Raw genomic sequence first — 16,032 nt, 5'->3', positions numbered from 1 at the left:
TGTTTCCAGCTTTTATGGCATTCAGTTCAAATTCTGCCATCACACACACATCCAAGAATGCGTACACACATGCAGTTTTTGCAGTGTTTGAGGTAAATGAAAAGGAAGCAGGTCCATCTTTGAAAGGAGAACTAATTTGTCTGAAGGGTAATGAAGTATAACGTCTACTTAGCAGTTCTCCAAAAGGGTGTCAATACTGCTGTGTGGGACAGGCCCCTGTTTAGACAAAAGACAGGAACAAATTACATATTCAGTTCCATTTAGTAACTGAACCAGATCTCACTGAATTCAGTGCCAAAACTGACATTGACTTTGGTGGTGCAAACCTATGTCCTTCAGCTTGGCCTGTATATTCTGTACATTATAACAGATATTACCATTAAAGAATTATCAACAGATAAAGCTGTGCAGCATTTTTTTTAAAAGCAAGCTATACTGTCATTTTGGAATTTTCCTTTAATGCAAGTACAACATCCCCTTTAAAAATTTGAGACTACTCAAAACAAGAAATATCTTGTGTCTGCTCTGCTATAAAGATCTTCATATTAGGACTTCATGGATTCACTTTGGAAACACAGTGGTGATAGTCATCTCTCTGTCCCCCCAGAAGTGCACAGCATCTCTTACATTAAGCAATGCTGAAAAAACATTTCAATCACTTACACTCGGCGTGTCCGTGGGCGAAGGCGTCTCAATCTGTGAGGCACTTGTTCACAATCAAAGGTTGAGTGGTAGAAGAACAGCCGTACCTCTTCATCCATCAACACCCAAGCAGGTAGGCAGAGTAGGTTCTGTGCCAAGAGCAAGTAGGAAGCAGAATATAACAGTGGGAGAGATCAATTTTCTATTTATCTACATGTAACAAATATGCCTCTTGGACCTACAGGATCATGAAGGTTATTCATTACTGCCAGAAATCTCCCTCCTCTCCCTTTTCTCTCAGCAGGACACAGCTGAACAGCTGACAGTTTCTCCTGTTTACTCCAGGAGTTGGCCAGTGTATTGCTTCACTGTTTTTGTGCCTGATTTACTGCAGAAGGAGTAAATTGCTCTTTGTGTTTCCCTTCAGAACATGAATGACTGTGGAAAGAAGGCAATCTTAAGTACTGGAAGTCCTAGTCAGTGCTTCAGACTTCTACTGATTTAAAGTCAGGTCTTCAGTTAACCTGTACACAAAGAATTTCTCTCCTTGGTGTTACTGGCTGTGTCTTCCCTGTAGAGCAGGTACACCCAGAAGCCCACCCCACTCTCCTGGTCCCTTTGGTGCACATACCAACTCCATGTTCATGCAACGCCTGGAGATTCACCATTTCCTCATACATCTTGTTTGGTTTGAGTTTTGGGGTTTGTTTGTTTGTTTGTTTGTGGTTTGGGGTTTTTTTCGGGGGGGGGGAGGGGATTTTTTTAATGTGGGGGTTTTTTTTTTTGGTAAGGATATCTATCTATATATGAAGGCAAGGAGTGAGCCTTCGTGAACTGTGTACTCCAGCAGATCCTACAGTCTGAACAATCTTGGGATTAGGACTGCAGGTTGTCTCATACTGTAGACACTGTGTCTTCAGGGAAAACAATACAGAGAGAAGCAGATACCTAGGGCTAAAAGAGTACTGTCTCTCTTAGATGATTTCAAGGGGTAAGTATCTCCTGCACTCAGTGCAATCTCTACTTTAAAATTAATTTTTACCTTTATGTAGACATTTAGGATAGGAATCCTGTTCTCAGCAATTTCCTTTTTGGACCCAACATAAACTTTTCCTGGAAAATATGAAACCTGTGACAGTTATTGAAGAAAAAAATGGAGGCTGTCAGAGAAATGAAGCAATCAGTAGAAAGTAGGATGTCCAAGAAAATACATATTTTCTACAGGATTTTAGATTTCTAAATTAACTTTACCACAAGTGGAGGGACTGCTAATGGAACTTGACTTCTCCAGCACCCACAGATGGGAACTAGTTCCTTGTCACAAGTAGCAATCCTGTGTACCTACCTACAGTGCACTCCTCTTTAGGACAGCCCGGGCCTGAGAAAGCTGCTAATCCTGCACAGATTTGGTACTGATAGCTTACCTGGCAATATGGGGAGTGTGCAGGTAAAAGGACTACTTTTGCTCTCTGCCCCATATCTCTCCTCTAGTTTGGTGTGCAGGGCATAGAACTGACGATAGCGTCGGAAAATCAGGTATCTGCCACCACCTTTAAGCTTTACTTCAATGACAAACAGCTGAAACAGAGAAGGGGGATCCAGGCTGATATTCATAATTACAAATACTTAAAAAATCAAAGTGAGGCATACACTAGGAACATAAGATCAGTGCTCCAGCAGTGGGAATACTGTCTTAGAGGCAGAGTGGAAAGCAAGACTTCAGTTAAATGTCTGCAGACTCAAGTACCAGAAAATAACAAGTCAGCACCAGACATTGTGGTATACGTGTGGGTCCAGCTTTCCCATGGATCACTTCCACGTGGCTGCTTTCTATTACATAATCTTAAAAGGAAACCTGAAATGACTACATGCTACTTTATGCTTACATACCTTCCCTCTGTGACAAACAAAATATATTAGGGAGGTAAATACAAATATTTTACAGTAGGATGCTTTGGACATCTAAATCTATAGACAGATATCTAAATGAATTATCTTGAGAATTGCAGGTATTCCTACTTCTTTCTGACTTTAAAGTACAAAATTTCAGAAATTATGGCCTGGCCAAAGGTAAGGCCAGAAAAAGAACTTAGTCATCTTACTTCTAATGCCCACCTTCAACCACTATCTTATTTCTTATCTCTTGCCAAAATTGCTTTTCTGTAAAAGAGCCCATGATTTCCATGCACTGACTTCTGAGTCATGTTGCAGTCAGCTCCTTCAGAAAACATAAAGACAGAGCAACCAAACATCATTATATTCCAGAGTAAAACCTGCACACTGCAGTTGAAAGGTTTTACAAGCAATATCTCCAGCAAAAGCAGCATACCCTGCAGAAGTCAGACTAAGCTGGTGTTTTCCAAAACCCCTCTTCAGAAAATCTCACAGGGCTTTTCCCTACTATTACCTTCCTGTACGGTATTTTACGACTTATTAACTGCATTTTGCGTCCCACAACCAAACCAGTCACAGATGAGGGCACATAAAGACAGGATAAATCTCCCTTCTTACATAATAATTAGTAAAGCCTTTCTTCTCTTCAATATCTGCAATGTTAGCTGAAACAGGGACATCATCCGGAAGCTGCTCAAAATCACTGTGAAGCAAGAATAAAAGATTTAGGTTACTCATACTGGCATCAGCCTTTGGAGGTCTCTATGCCATACAGAACAAAAGATAGTTAGGCCACATCACATTATCTAGTGTCAAAACCAGTAAGTTAGAAATTCATGGTGTCATTCTCTTCATTTGGAGGTCTGATCTTGAGATCTCGAGTTTTCATATGTTCAGCCCAAGTCAGTGATCATTGTGAAGATTTGTCAATCTTAAAAAACATCCCTGTCAATCCTAGGCTTGCTAGAGAAGCAAGGCTACAAAAGAAACACTTAGGATGGTAAACTTTTCCTGACAAATGGGATCAACGGTGGATACATCCTTAATCCTTCCTATAGCACCTAATAGACTTAGAATACTAACTCCACAGCAGTATCCCGTATTCTAAGGAGGACGTTATATATCATTAATGATGTTATTGTTACTGCATTACTGTAGGGAATGGGAAACAGTTCCGAGAAAAGAGCTTGTTGTACTAGGTGCTGTAGAAACTGACAGCACAAAACTAATTCCTAAAATACCTGCATTCTATATGTAAGATGTATACAACGTACCTTATACATATAAGAAACAACAGAAGGATAAGCAAAAACAGGAAAAAAAAGCAAAGAAACAAAGACATAGTATTGCTCTACATCATAACCAGTGGTGCCTGCACCAGCTGTCAAAACATTGTCAAGTTTTCTTGTAAACAACACAGTAAAGCAGACTCTTAAAGAGGTTTTGAAAAAAGCAGGAGTAGCCTAGCAAATATTTATGAGACCTTCCAGCCACAGCAGACAACGTGAAGCAAACACAAAGATATCTATTTGAAAATGTCAAAAACGTGTGAAGGAACACATGAGAATGGGCCAAGTTAGAATAAGCTTTGTGGATCCTATTATAGAAAGTATTGTACTTGAATCAAGAGAGAAGGAAGGATCCTTGGAGGAACACCTAAAGAACAGACACATGACCACACTGTCATGTTTCTTGTCTATATTGTTCATACAATGAAACAGCATGGATTGGCAGCTGCTCTCTCCTCTGGGACTTTCTCCTTGGTACAACATCTTTGACAAACAGAAGACAAATTCACCATTGCTTCGATCTTGCAATTCAATGTTGTTAGAGTGGTATTTATATTAACACTTAAGTAAAAAGCATCAAGAATGAGGAATAAAGGATAAAAAATGAGGTAGAGAGAAAGAGAAACCTTAAAAAGGGCCATCTAAGAAATTCCAAGCTGAAGTAATGTTAAATATTCTGATAATACTAAAAAAAACAGCAGTTGGCTCAGTTTATTCTGCTAGGAGAATATCCAAATCAGGGGCTTCTACAACATCTAGCCCATCTGGAAGGCTGAAGTAATGATGCAAAGTCTTGCAATAGCTTGCTGTACGAGGAGAATGACATGAATCAGCACCACCCACAGCACTGTAAATACTACCACTTACTGTGAAGAGGGATGTGGCTATGGAGATGAAGAGACACAATTAGTCATATCACAAACAGCAGTAAAAGGGAAACCATTTGCAACTATAAAGAGGACAATGACCCACTATTGTCCTAGGTGGTGAATATTCCCCAGGAAAAGAAGAAAGCGAGCCCACTCCAACTTAATAAATGATCTGCTCCACTGAGCAGCTTAATAGTCTGGAAGCTATGATAACAAGAACACTTTTAGAATCAGCAAAGAATCTTGCATCTAAATTAAATGAAAAGGTTGCAGCAGTTACATGGAGGCTTGTGGGGAAGTGGGACGAGGGAGAGACATATTACCTCTTTTCTCGCAGCTGTCGGGGAAGAGACATGTTTCAACTTCTTAAATCCAGATTGCTAAAATCTATTCCTCAGGTTCTTGGGCAGCTCCTGCTTGAATAGGATTAACACAGTCAAAGCAATTCTCCCTGTGTGAATCAAGACTCCTTTGCAAGGCCTCAGAGATCTTTTTCTTCAATGCTGCAGTGTCAGACGACTTCCCCACCTCCCCACCCCCATGAGATTGAGGAAGTACTAGAGAAAAAACAGTCATAAAGAAAGGCTGTTTTGTGATGTCTGTCCTGTATTGAAACTGCCACAGTTAAGAAACCAAAAGCCCCCAAAAAAGCAGAAACTGTGAGCCACATATTCCATTGTCCACCTCTTCACCAAAACATCTGCCTCTGTGGAAACCAAGTATGAGTGGGCTCAACAAATTCTGTTTCGCTCCAGCCAAAACATCCCAACATACACCTCTACACTAACATTTGTAAACTAGGATGAATACTTCTGATCTCTTCTTGATTCTCTGTTATTCCTGAGAATCCTCCTTTCCATGGACCAAAAGCCAGGAGGTGGAGCCAAAGAATAAATTTTCAAGTGAGAGCAGAAAGTGTGGTCAGGAAATATAACCTTGTCAAACATATGGGTACCAGGAAATCAGGCACAAGAAATTAGGAAATGAGCTTTGAAGGATAGATGAATGCAAGTAAGACATGAGTCCTTGAAAGAGCAGAGATCTTCTCAGCTCCATATACTCAAAACAATCCACATTTGCCACCTACAAATCCATGATCATGGCTCACCCAAAAAGAATCCTGACTGCCCCACCTTGGACACAAACGGTAGTGTTACAGAATTTGTATAACATCAGTGAACAATTTTTCAAGAAGAAAACAGAAGGAAGAAAGTGACGAGGAAACCATAATTTCCTCACACTGCAGATAAGTTGCAGCATAGCTTATCTGCATCAGTCAAAAGCTGTCATGTACTATCTTTGCCTCCCCAGTTCACTCTTTGATTCTCTTCCATTTTCATGTTCATGATATATTTGTTTCCTTCTTCTCCTGTTGTCAAGCACAAAAATTCTCATCTGAATGGAGCAAAAGTCAACAAGCATCCTTCAAAATAAAACTCTATTTACAACTGTAATCATCAACCTTGAGAGTAAACTGCATTTCATTGCATTTTAATGAAGTAAATTCTTCACCCTTCTCTTTCCTGTGGATAATTGAAGGCACCATTATAGAATCTGAGAGGGGGCATAGTTTCTCTTGATCAAAAAGGACAAGGAGAAGCTACAAAATTCTGAACTGTATTTTCTGAGTGATCTGCTACTCTGTGCCACTCACGCAGACTTAGCAGAATAGTTTTAAGTGGTGATGTTGGATATAAGTATTTCCCCAGACCTTCACACCCTGTTTGTATATTCTATTTTCTTGATTAGGCCTGCTAAATGTGCAGTCCTCGTGTAACCTGAAGTCAGGATCATTATTCTCTTCCCTTTACCTTGAGTGAGAGAGACGATAAGCAAGTTTTCTAACTGCAATCCTCTTGCTTTCTCCTGACATTCAGAAGGAAATAGGAACAGATCACCTTGACCAGAATTCTTAATCACAAGATCAATATATATGAACTCATGAAAATTCAGAAGGGCCCTCCTGACACATGCAAAAAGATCGTGGAAAGCACAAGAACTGGGCAAACTTTAACAGAAGTGAAAGAGAAAGGCTGGAGGGATGTTTTTAAGGTAACTGTTCAAATTTGATGCATACCATCGTTTTGACCAGAAAATCATAAAATGGATATTCTAATATTTTCAAATCTCTTGGAAGATAATCTAGATACAATGCAGATATGTCTTTTAAGAGACAGAAGATATGACACAATGCAAAAATACTTGTTCATTGTTTACCTGGACACACGGCTTTTCAAGAACAGGTCGACAGACGACCTCATAGACAAACTGTCTGTGCAACTGCTTTGCTGCAATCTGAGTAAAATAAACTGAGAGCAGCTCCTGAATTTCACTGCTCTCTACTAGAGATTATAGCCAGTAACACTAATAATCTGACAGAATAATGCTAAACCTGCTAAGAAAGTTTCTGATCCTCCAATATTCTCTTGTTCTGAACTAAACCAAAACCAAGATCTTATTTTCTGACAAAAAGGCAGATTCCTACCTCGGAAGAGTGGATAGCTGGCTGGCTAGAGAGCTCACCTAGGCTATAAGAGACTAAGATTTGAAACACTGCTTTGCCACATTCTTCTGTGCCAAATCTGTGCCTCAACTACAAGGTTTCTATCATTGTGCTACTATAGTAGAAACAGCAATTTATACTATTTGGGCTGAGGAAATGGGTTGAGTCTAGTCAAATCCCCATTGCCTCAATGTTCAAATAATTGCTTTATTATTGATGAATGAAATAAATGTCCATTACAAAACTGATACCTTAGTGACAGTACCCATGTCAAGAGACATGATTGCACTGGGAAAGTATCCCATTTCATGGGCTGACATGGTCAGCTCTCAGTTTTGAGAAAATCTACCAATACACCATGGGTGGCGTGGTCATTATGGCACTATTCACCGACCCTTATCCATGTGCAAGAGAAAGCAGGCATCCAGCTGCAAGAAATACTAATGAATACTAAGAAAATCCTCAGATGACTGAATTATGACCATGTGCTGACACGATTACATACCTTTTTGCAGTTCAGCACCTACTATATTATTTGGGCCATGTATGCCTGTGAGCTGTGAAATTGTGGCCTTCTGTCTAACACGCATGTTGTTAGAAAATACTTGTAAAAGGATACATATAGCACCTTGGAAATCTGAGAGCATCAGCTACACACAAACAGCCAGATCAAGCATGGAATTTTAACATAAAATGGGAATGTAGTCCCAAATCACTAAAGATACATGAACGACTAATAAAAGGTAAATCAAAGGAACATAACAAAAATACTTAGCTGAATCAATTTTTATGGCACTACACACCAGGTCTACTAGGGCAGCAGCTACTGTATCATTTTGGTTGTGCATGTCTGCACGCTCCAGAATAATGGCTTCTCTCTGATGCATCTGATGTTAGAGAAATGCTGCATAGTTATGTTCAACCCCTAGCCATAGAATAAACTTGTTAAGTGACAAAATAAAGTGAACAAGCATAATGTTCTTAAAAATGTCTGGTCTCATCACAGACTAATCTGTAAAGGAAATAAAACTTCAGCAATCACTGCAAGGAAGCTGAACATCAAATAGAAACACACACCACAGAGTTGGCTTGCAAGATACTTTCATCCAACCTATCGTTTTCAAATTATATGAGGAACATTTGTTTCTGTAGCATACACATCATTAGCAGCTGAGTGTCTTTTCTTCTATGGTTGCTTGAGGCTGAGCTGCAACTGATAACACTGATTTGGGGAAAGTGACTTGGGGCTATATTCCATTTTCCATTCATGTTACACACTTGTACAGATTTTTCTTTTATGGTGACATTCAGCTTTATGGAATGCCTTAATAAACTTTTACAATATTTATTTTCAAATACAGTAACATTTTAACTCTTTATCATTATTATAATAGCACATGAATAATGAATTACAGCTCTGCCAAATTTTTTGGCAAAAATTACATAAGATGCTGTTGTCTGCCTTGTAATATTCAGTGCTCTTTTGCAGGTGGTGCTATAAAATTCTTAGAAGGCAGTTGGTCCAATGGTAAGTAATGAGACCCTCCTATTCAACATATGCTTTCAGGACAGCTGAAAACAAGCTCACCAAAAAAAAAAAAAAAAAGAAAGTCCTATCTTTCCAAACTTCTCAAAAAAAAAAAAATAGGAGTCAAGTTGAGCTGATTGGTTTTATATATTCTTCATTAGATAATGGCCAAATTCATATTGGCTGAGTGCATGGATACCCTGCCTGTCACACAGTGTTGGGAGGAAAAACGGCACAGAGTGTAGATAAATAGAACTTCGAAAATTTGCTTTAAGTCTCGAGACAGTTTCCATGACTGCTTGTTTAGGATGAAAAGTAACTAATAGGCATTTGCAGAAAAGGACTATGATCATGCCCTCCTGATCGAAATACAACTAAGCAATCCATCTTGAGCCAAAAAAAAAAAAAGGTCAGCATCTACCACTATTCCTGATAAGGAACTTGATGGTGTCATTTATAGAATAAATTGTTGCTCAACATGAATAGGCTTTAGAGAATGACATAATAAAGAAACAGAAGCCTCTTTTTCAAACGACATTTTTCTAGGAACATCAAATTAAAGTCCTTAACTGAATCTCGGCTTTCGCGCTTCAATTGCTTGAGCAAAACAACTCATGAAGGAATAAGTATTGCAGAAAAAAATACCCCCCAAAAGTGAGGTTTTTCTTCCGTCATCAGCTATTTTGGAAATCGGCATTCAACAGTATCATTCTTGGCTTTGTCAGTTCATGATGATATAGCTGGATCTTGCAAGCTTTTCTTATGCAGAGCAGTATCACAAACAGTATTACGGTCTTCCTCTCTGTGGAAAATAATTCTCCCTTTACAATAAACCTGCTTCCTTTAAAAAACTTCTCAAAAGATATGGGATTTCTCTCTGATATGTTAGGATCCCTTGAGACTGGAAGAGTTAGAGGAAGTCTTACCAGAACAGTTGTAACTTCTCCTTGATGAGCAATGGGGCTTTTTGTTCTTGCAGAGCTCAGACGGATATTGATGCCCAAGACTAGGCTAAGTGAGAAAAATGGAAGCTCAGGAACAGCAACAGAGTATTTCTTCACTCAGACAGTATATCACTTCTAGAATAAGAGAGGCAAATGGGGAAGAAATAGGGCAGAGCTTGCCATTGCCGCTGTGTATGACAGACATGGGCTGGAGGTGGACCCGTATGCTCCAGTCAAGTACCAATGTCAAAATCTGGTAACTGGCCATTGCAAAGAAGGACAGCTGCATCCAAGAACTCCTGAGAGAGCTATGCCTACAACCATTCTTCCAGAAGCTTAACACCTCCTTTTAAGTGCATACCAGTGGTGACCCTTTGTGGCAGGAGAGTCTCTGTGTTTTAGTCTCCTAATCATCTTGAGAGTCAAAAAACACTGCTGCTCAAGACAAAAAAAAAACCCTGCTTCATCTGTTTCACAAGTTCAAAAGGCCTGTCAAAATTACTCAAACGAATTTTTCGCTGAACTTTCCCAAATCTCAAAACGGGGTTGGGATTTGCTAAAATTTGTGCAGGGCTACATTCAAACTACCCTAAGCTGTTCCTGATAGTTTAATTTCCCCATGTATTTGATGAAATCCTATGACCAAATTCCTTTTACTTAATTTAGAAACTTTAGATAAGTGCCTTTAGTTAAGTGGAAGTTCTCTGAATAGACAGGAAAGAGAGACAGGCACCACTGGCCACTAAATCAGACTTCAAGTGGGCCAACTCCCCCTCTGAAGGTTTTATCTATCTCCTTGGAATATACATGAATTCTAAAGTAACTGTATTCCAAATTTTGTCACCTCAGGTTGCTAAAGTTAAGGAAATAAATCTGTGCCTTACTGTGGACCTAGTTATTACTAGTATAAAGGTATCTTTCCATTTGGGATTCAGCTATATTTGGATATGCACTTTTACACTGGTATAATTGTCTTTACCCTAGGGGAGTTGTACTACTTAAGCTACACTGATATAGTCAAAGAAGCACAATTTTCTGGTGCAGACACATCCAATCTCCTCATTATAGAGAGTTTACGGCTCATTTTCTAATGGTTCATAAACTGGGACAATATTCCCTAATAAATTTGAGGGACAAGGGGGCTAGAGATTAGGATAGGCAAGGAAGTGGCAAATAAAGAGACAATAAATATCAAGATCCTGTAACTTTTGAAGTTCTGTCAGTATTCCTCATAGCATACACTCCTAGCCAGGCTCACCTGCTGCCTCACTTACTGGCCTTTTATCACTTCAGTCTTCATTCCTTGAAAGACAGACTTGTGGAACAAACCCACCGATTACAGTACCAATAAGCCATGTGATCTCAAGCCAGCTGCCAGTCTGTCCATTTCAACTGTGGATGGCTGGAGCTTGTGTCTCCCATACCTCAAGAGGCAGAAGGCTGCCTTGCTTTGTAAAGCTGAGTCTGAAGAAGAGACCTCTCAATTAACTGCATTCAGTTCAGCCGTGGGCTTGCTATGTGATTCCTTACGCTTCAGCTTTGCCATCAGTAAAATGGGGCTGACAGTAATACTTTTCTCATGGGGGGACAGTAAGGAGGAAAAAGGCTCACTAGAGATATAATTTTTCGGGAAAGTCAGGTGAAAAGTGAGAAACTACAACCATTATCCTTAGCACTCAAAATCACTCACAGTGCCAACTGAAAACAATATAAAAACATAGCTCTTTAAAAATGTGCCAGTGATGCTCTGATTTCAGGTCTTAGAATTGATTCCCAAGGCCTTAGAAAATAATGTAGTTGCTAAATTATCACATATGTTAAACAGCAGTAGTCAATGGGCCTGCCCTACTGCTGAAAAGAACAAGGAAACAAAATCAAGAATAGCCTTCTGCCCCAGAACGCTATCTAATCTGGGAATACACCATCCTGCTTGCAGATTGCTTCAGTAATCTGAGCCAGACAAAGGTAATAGGGGACTCTGAATTTATGATTTCAAGAAATGAGTATATAGCGATGGTATCAGCTTGGGAAATTCCCTGCCCTCGCATAATCCTGCTTTTTACTGCCCCACAGGATGGCACATCTGAGGCTGTGCTGCAAAATACATCAGCTAACTAATCCAGCTGTAAAACCAGTTTTTTAAGCCACAGATCAATTTCCCAGCCCAGCTCACACCACAGACATCAAAATGGAGAACGAATGGGGAGGGATACATTAAACCAGCATTGCTGCCTGATAACTTTGTCTTACAAAAGCACTCTGACAATGCAGTGAATGTGTGTGTGTACATCTACATCACCAAACAATTCAGGTAAGTGTACATTAATGTCTCTTGGCAATCCATCTCCACATACAGATCCTAATGCAGTCTCTTTCATGCATATGCTTCAGGGCAATCTAACACTGGCATAGCAAGGATTTTACGGCTTTTATGATGTAAGGAATGAGCCAAAACACACCCTCAAAACACGACCTTTTCTGTAGTAGTTTTTCTGAATGAGATAGCTGCTACTGAGATAGTAGCTAAAGAATCCGGTCCTTGAATAGCTGCTTCTCTCTGCTTTCATGCCTTTGCTATGTTTGCCAGTACTTTATTTAGTTTTCTGGATTTCACTATAAACAACTTGTATAAACTGTTCACAATCCGAATGTAGTACCACTACAGCGGGTTTCTCACCAGGAATGAGACCATAGGAAGGGGATAAGGGGGACAGAAAACTGTATGTCAAGAGCACTTCTTCATGATTGAGAAGTGATTTCCTTGTGAAAAGACAAAAGTAAGAAATCTTCAGAATAAAGGAAAAAGAACAAGTGAAGCGGGATGGTGAAGGAAGAAAAATCAAACATCCCCGTTACTAAGACATTCAATAAAATCTATTTCCTACCCAAATAATCTTTGCTCCAAGCCAGCTGGTTACGACACTCTCAGATATTCACTGCAAAACACTAAGAGATAGAGGGGGATTGATGTCCTGTTCCAGTTCTTTCTGTTCCACCTCTCGCCTCTGAGTTCTGCTGAATGTGACATTTTTCCCTGGCGCCTAATACACAGAACTCTGCTGCTAATTTTATGCACAGAGTTCTCATACTGTGTAATTTGAGGCCAGAGACTCCTCCAACAGCCTGCTAGACAGAGTACACACCCTTCAACACTGCTGCTGCTGCAGAGAAATGGGGGCAGGGAGAAGGAAATGAGCCAAACAAGAAACAAGCTTCCAAACTTGTCCAAGATGTTGGGCTGATTTTTGGCTCTCTTATCTACCAGGGATCTACCTCCAGCTCTCCCTGTCTTGTTTGTCAACAGACCAGTCCAGTGGATTTGCTAGTAATTACAAAGACTCAGTCAACTTAAGGCGCTCACTTCTCCCCTTTTTTTCCCTGTATTAGATTCTACCTGGCTGCTCTAATACTAAATCAGGCTGTTGGCCACAAGGCTCTTTTAATACCACCATGACACAGAATAAGAAGCGATTTCTGCAAGATTATAATAGAAGACTTCAAAGAGAAACTGGTGTCTATTTTACCCCACCATGGTTAACATTTCTGCATCTCACAGAGATAGTCTGCACTGTAATATATTCCACTAAAATTAAAATGGGCAAGTAACGTTCAAAACCTGGCCTGGTCATACTCAAAGGGGGATTGAACTGGATATATCCCCACTAACGGACTAGAAAAGCCCTTGTGCCAGACACCCCTTTTTGCTTCCAGCTAACTGGACCAATTTTTACTGAAGTCTTTTAGTGGAATCATCACAGTAGAGAAAGTATTGAATTAGATCCATTTTCAATACTTACTTATACTCTGGTGGTGATAATACCAGAAGGAGAACACCCCATATGACTGACTTCTCCCAAATCCAACTTTTCATTCTCTTGGCTGCATCAACCAATAGACAGTGAGGGAGCTACAGGTTAAAAGGGAAAAAAAGGACTTTGATAACAGAATTATATCAGTAACTTCTCCTCTTGCATACACTTCATGCCAGAACAAAATAAACCGTACTGCCTAAAGACTTTATCTAAAACAAAAACAAAAACAAAACAACAACAACAACGACAACACAAACAAACAAACAAAAAATCTCAGGCCTTGCTATACAGTAATTGCTGTTATAGCCCAGAGACCTATCTGAGACTAAACAAAATCTTTCTTGAGAATTTGAGAAGAGCTGGGACTTTTACTGCTGTTCAGCTGCAACAGAACATCACGAGCTTTGACATCCAGAGAACTTTCATTGCAGTTTCTCTCATGATGAAGTAAGTGCCTAAGTAGAGAGAACAAGGGAGGAAAGACTGGGAGGAAGAACGTAGTCCTTCGTTCCGTATCTGGGGCGTGGGATAAATGAAAGATTAGGCATAAAAGTCAGATAAGTTCAGATACTGACCTGGTACAGCCATCAACATGCTCACCGGGGAAAAAAGAAGAGAATGAGAGGAAAAACAGGGATAGCACACAATTGACAAAAAGAGGAACATAAAAAGAATAAAGAGGGATGTGTGGAAACAATCAAATGTAAAGAAGGACTGGGAAAAATGCATCCCTCCTCTAAAGACATGCATTGCATATCCAAACTTGACCCACATATGTCTGGCTATCTAAGTTATGAGAGACATGAAGCTCACCAGCCAACAGGCTGGCCATAAATTATATCTCTTAGATAAGCCAAGATGATTTACGTTAGGAGAGAGGAAGAGGAAAATGATGAATAAGAATCTTGCCCTTGCCCTCCTAGGCACTGCCTGGGACATACTCTGTGGGCACCTAAAAATCTGCAGGTGTCCTGAAGTGGCGATATTCCTTGCCAAAACCTCTCCGTTATAAAAGCTAATAGATCAGAACCCTTTTTCCACTACCTGACAGCATGGCTGCCTAGCACAACTACACTTTCAGATGCACAATACTTGCAATTTTTCTGACTGAGATTTGCTCAAATCCTTGTTTTTTCCTCTTTTTTTTTCCACATATCTTCATTGTTTATCTCATCTCCTTTATTTCTCTCTACATATGGACTTCTTTTTTTTTTTTGGAGTTAGCAAAACAGTAGGTCAAGAGAAATTATTTTTCGTTTCTACTAAATGCATATAAGGCTGTATCTGGAATACTATCACTAGTTTTGGAGCCCCCCCAAACAAGAGAAATGTTGACAACTTGGATAGACTCCAACAGAGGACAAGTAAGGCTGGAGCATATGATATACGAGGAAAGGCTGAAGTACGTGGGTTTGTTTATCTTAGAGAAGACTAGAATGGAGATCTAACTGCTAATCAAATTAAACAAAGTGAGATTAAAGAGGAGATATTTCTAGAGTATTCTCCTAGGTGCACAATGAAAGCATGGGAGACAAGAATCACAAGTTGCAACAAGGGAAACATCTCATTGGACATAAGAAAAAATTTTTCAATATGACACTGAAACAGGGGCCCAGAAAGAGTATGGGGTCTCCATCCAGTAAGATTTGCAAACTTTCACTAGACAAGCTTGATCTAACTTTCAGATTAGCCCAGCTTTGAGCAAGGCATTGTGTAGACAACAACCAGTGGCCCCTTCTAACCTTATTTTTTCTTTATTCAAATACCAGATGCTATCTTCAGCTAACCAAAGTCTCTATCTGTGTTACTGGTCACATTATCCAGGACAATCTGCTTGACATAAATTAAAATCTCACATGCAGTTGTTAACCGTGAGCATTTCAGACAGTCTATGGTACCGCGCTATAAAATGAAATTTCCCATATAAAAAGAAAAAACAAAACTTTAAAAAATGTTACTTTTAATAACTTCATAATAAAGCGTGTTGATGGATATTCTTGGACTGGATTTCCTCATGCATCTGCGAATTCTTTTCTCTTGGAACATTAACATTTCCCCCTTGTGGGTCCCATCCCTTTCCAAGCCCATCTTTCTCCTCAACCTGCTTTCCTTTCCACATCACCTTTTTTGTCTTTTTTTTTTTGATCCCTATCTCACCCTTTATTCTTCTCCTCCTAAATCTCTCATCCCAAATTGGAAAAGAATTCTTCAAGGCACCTCTCTTAAAGAGCAGCTAATTATTTGGCTTTGGGCCTGCTCCTGCTTTGTCAGATCTCTCTTGCCAACAAGTGTGTGGGGAAGCTTTGGAATGACCAAGAAACCCATAAACTGACCTGGTAATCCCAGGGAAAGCCTGATATGCCTTACTGATACTTGTAAAATAAACAAGAGTCTGATGCCTGAAGTACCCTAGAGCAGCCTTCCTCAAATGCTGCCTCACACATCAAGTATTCAGTATTTGAAATGAGAGGAGGAGGGGAATACACCCACCATGAAAATGAATAGAGAAATTAAATGTATGCACTGCACAAGCATTAGACCTGCACTGATTT

The 16,032-nt window shown here is 39.7% G+C and overlaps 1 protein-coding gene across 7 annotated transcripts in view; it reads right to left on the bottom strand.

Annotated features, from left to right (window-relative positions):
- NCF4 (neutrophil cytosolic factor 4) overlaps positions 1 to 16,032 on the bottom strand; it is a 56,286-nt gene that overhangs the window by 8,531 nt on the left and 31,723 nt on the right. For 3 of the 7 annotated variants that reach the window (XM_065631817.1, XM_065631834.1, XM_065631826.1), the window contains 5 exons: positions 5,017 to 5,106; positions 3,154 to 3,238; positions 2,067 to 2,220; positions 1,685 to 1,755; positions 664 to 791 (listed from right to left, as the gene is read on the bottom strand). In XM_065631817.1, coding sequence (XP_065487889.1) covers positions 664 to 791; positions 1,685 to 1,755; positions 2,067 to 2,220; positions 3,154 to 3,238; positions 5,017 to 5,048 — 470 coding nt within the window. In that variant the 5' untranslated portion in view covers positions 5,049 to 5,106. The other 4 variants (XM_065631851.1, XM_065631809.1, XM_065631842.1 and 1 more) reach the window with 3 other exon arrangements.

The sequence above is a fragment of the Caloenas nicobarica genome, chromosome 1, assembly GCF_036013445.1.
Source record: "Caloenas nicobarica isolate bCalNic1 chromosome 1, bCalNic1.hap1, whole genome shotgun sequence".
Classification (NCBI taxonomy): domain Eukaryota; kingdom Metazoa; phylum Chordata; class Aves; order Columbiformes; family Columbidae; genus Caloenas; species Caloenas nicobarica.
This window is presented reverse-complemented; position numbering and strand designations above follow the sequence as displayed.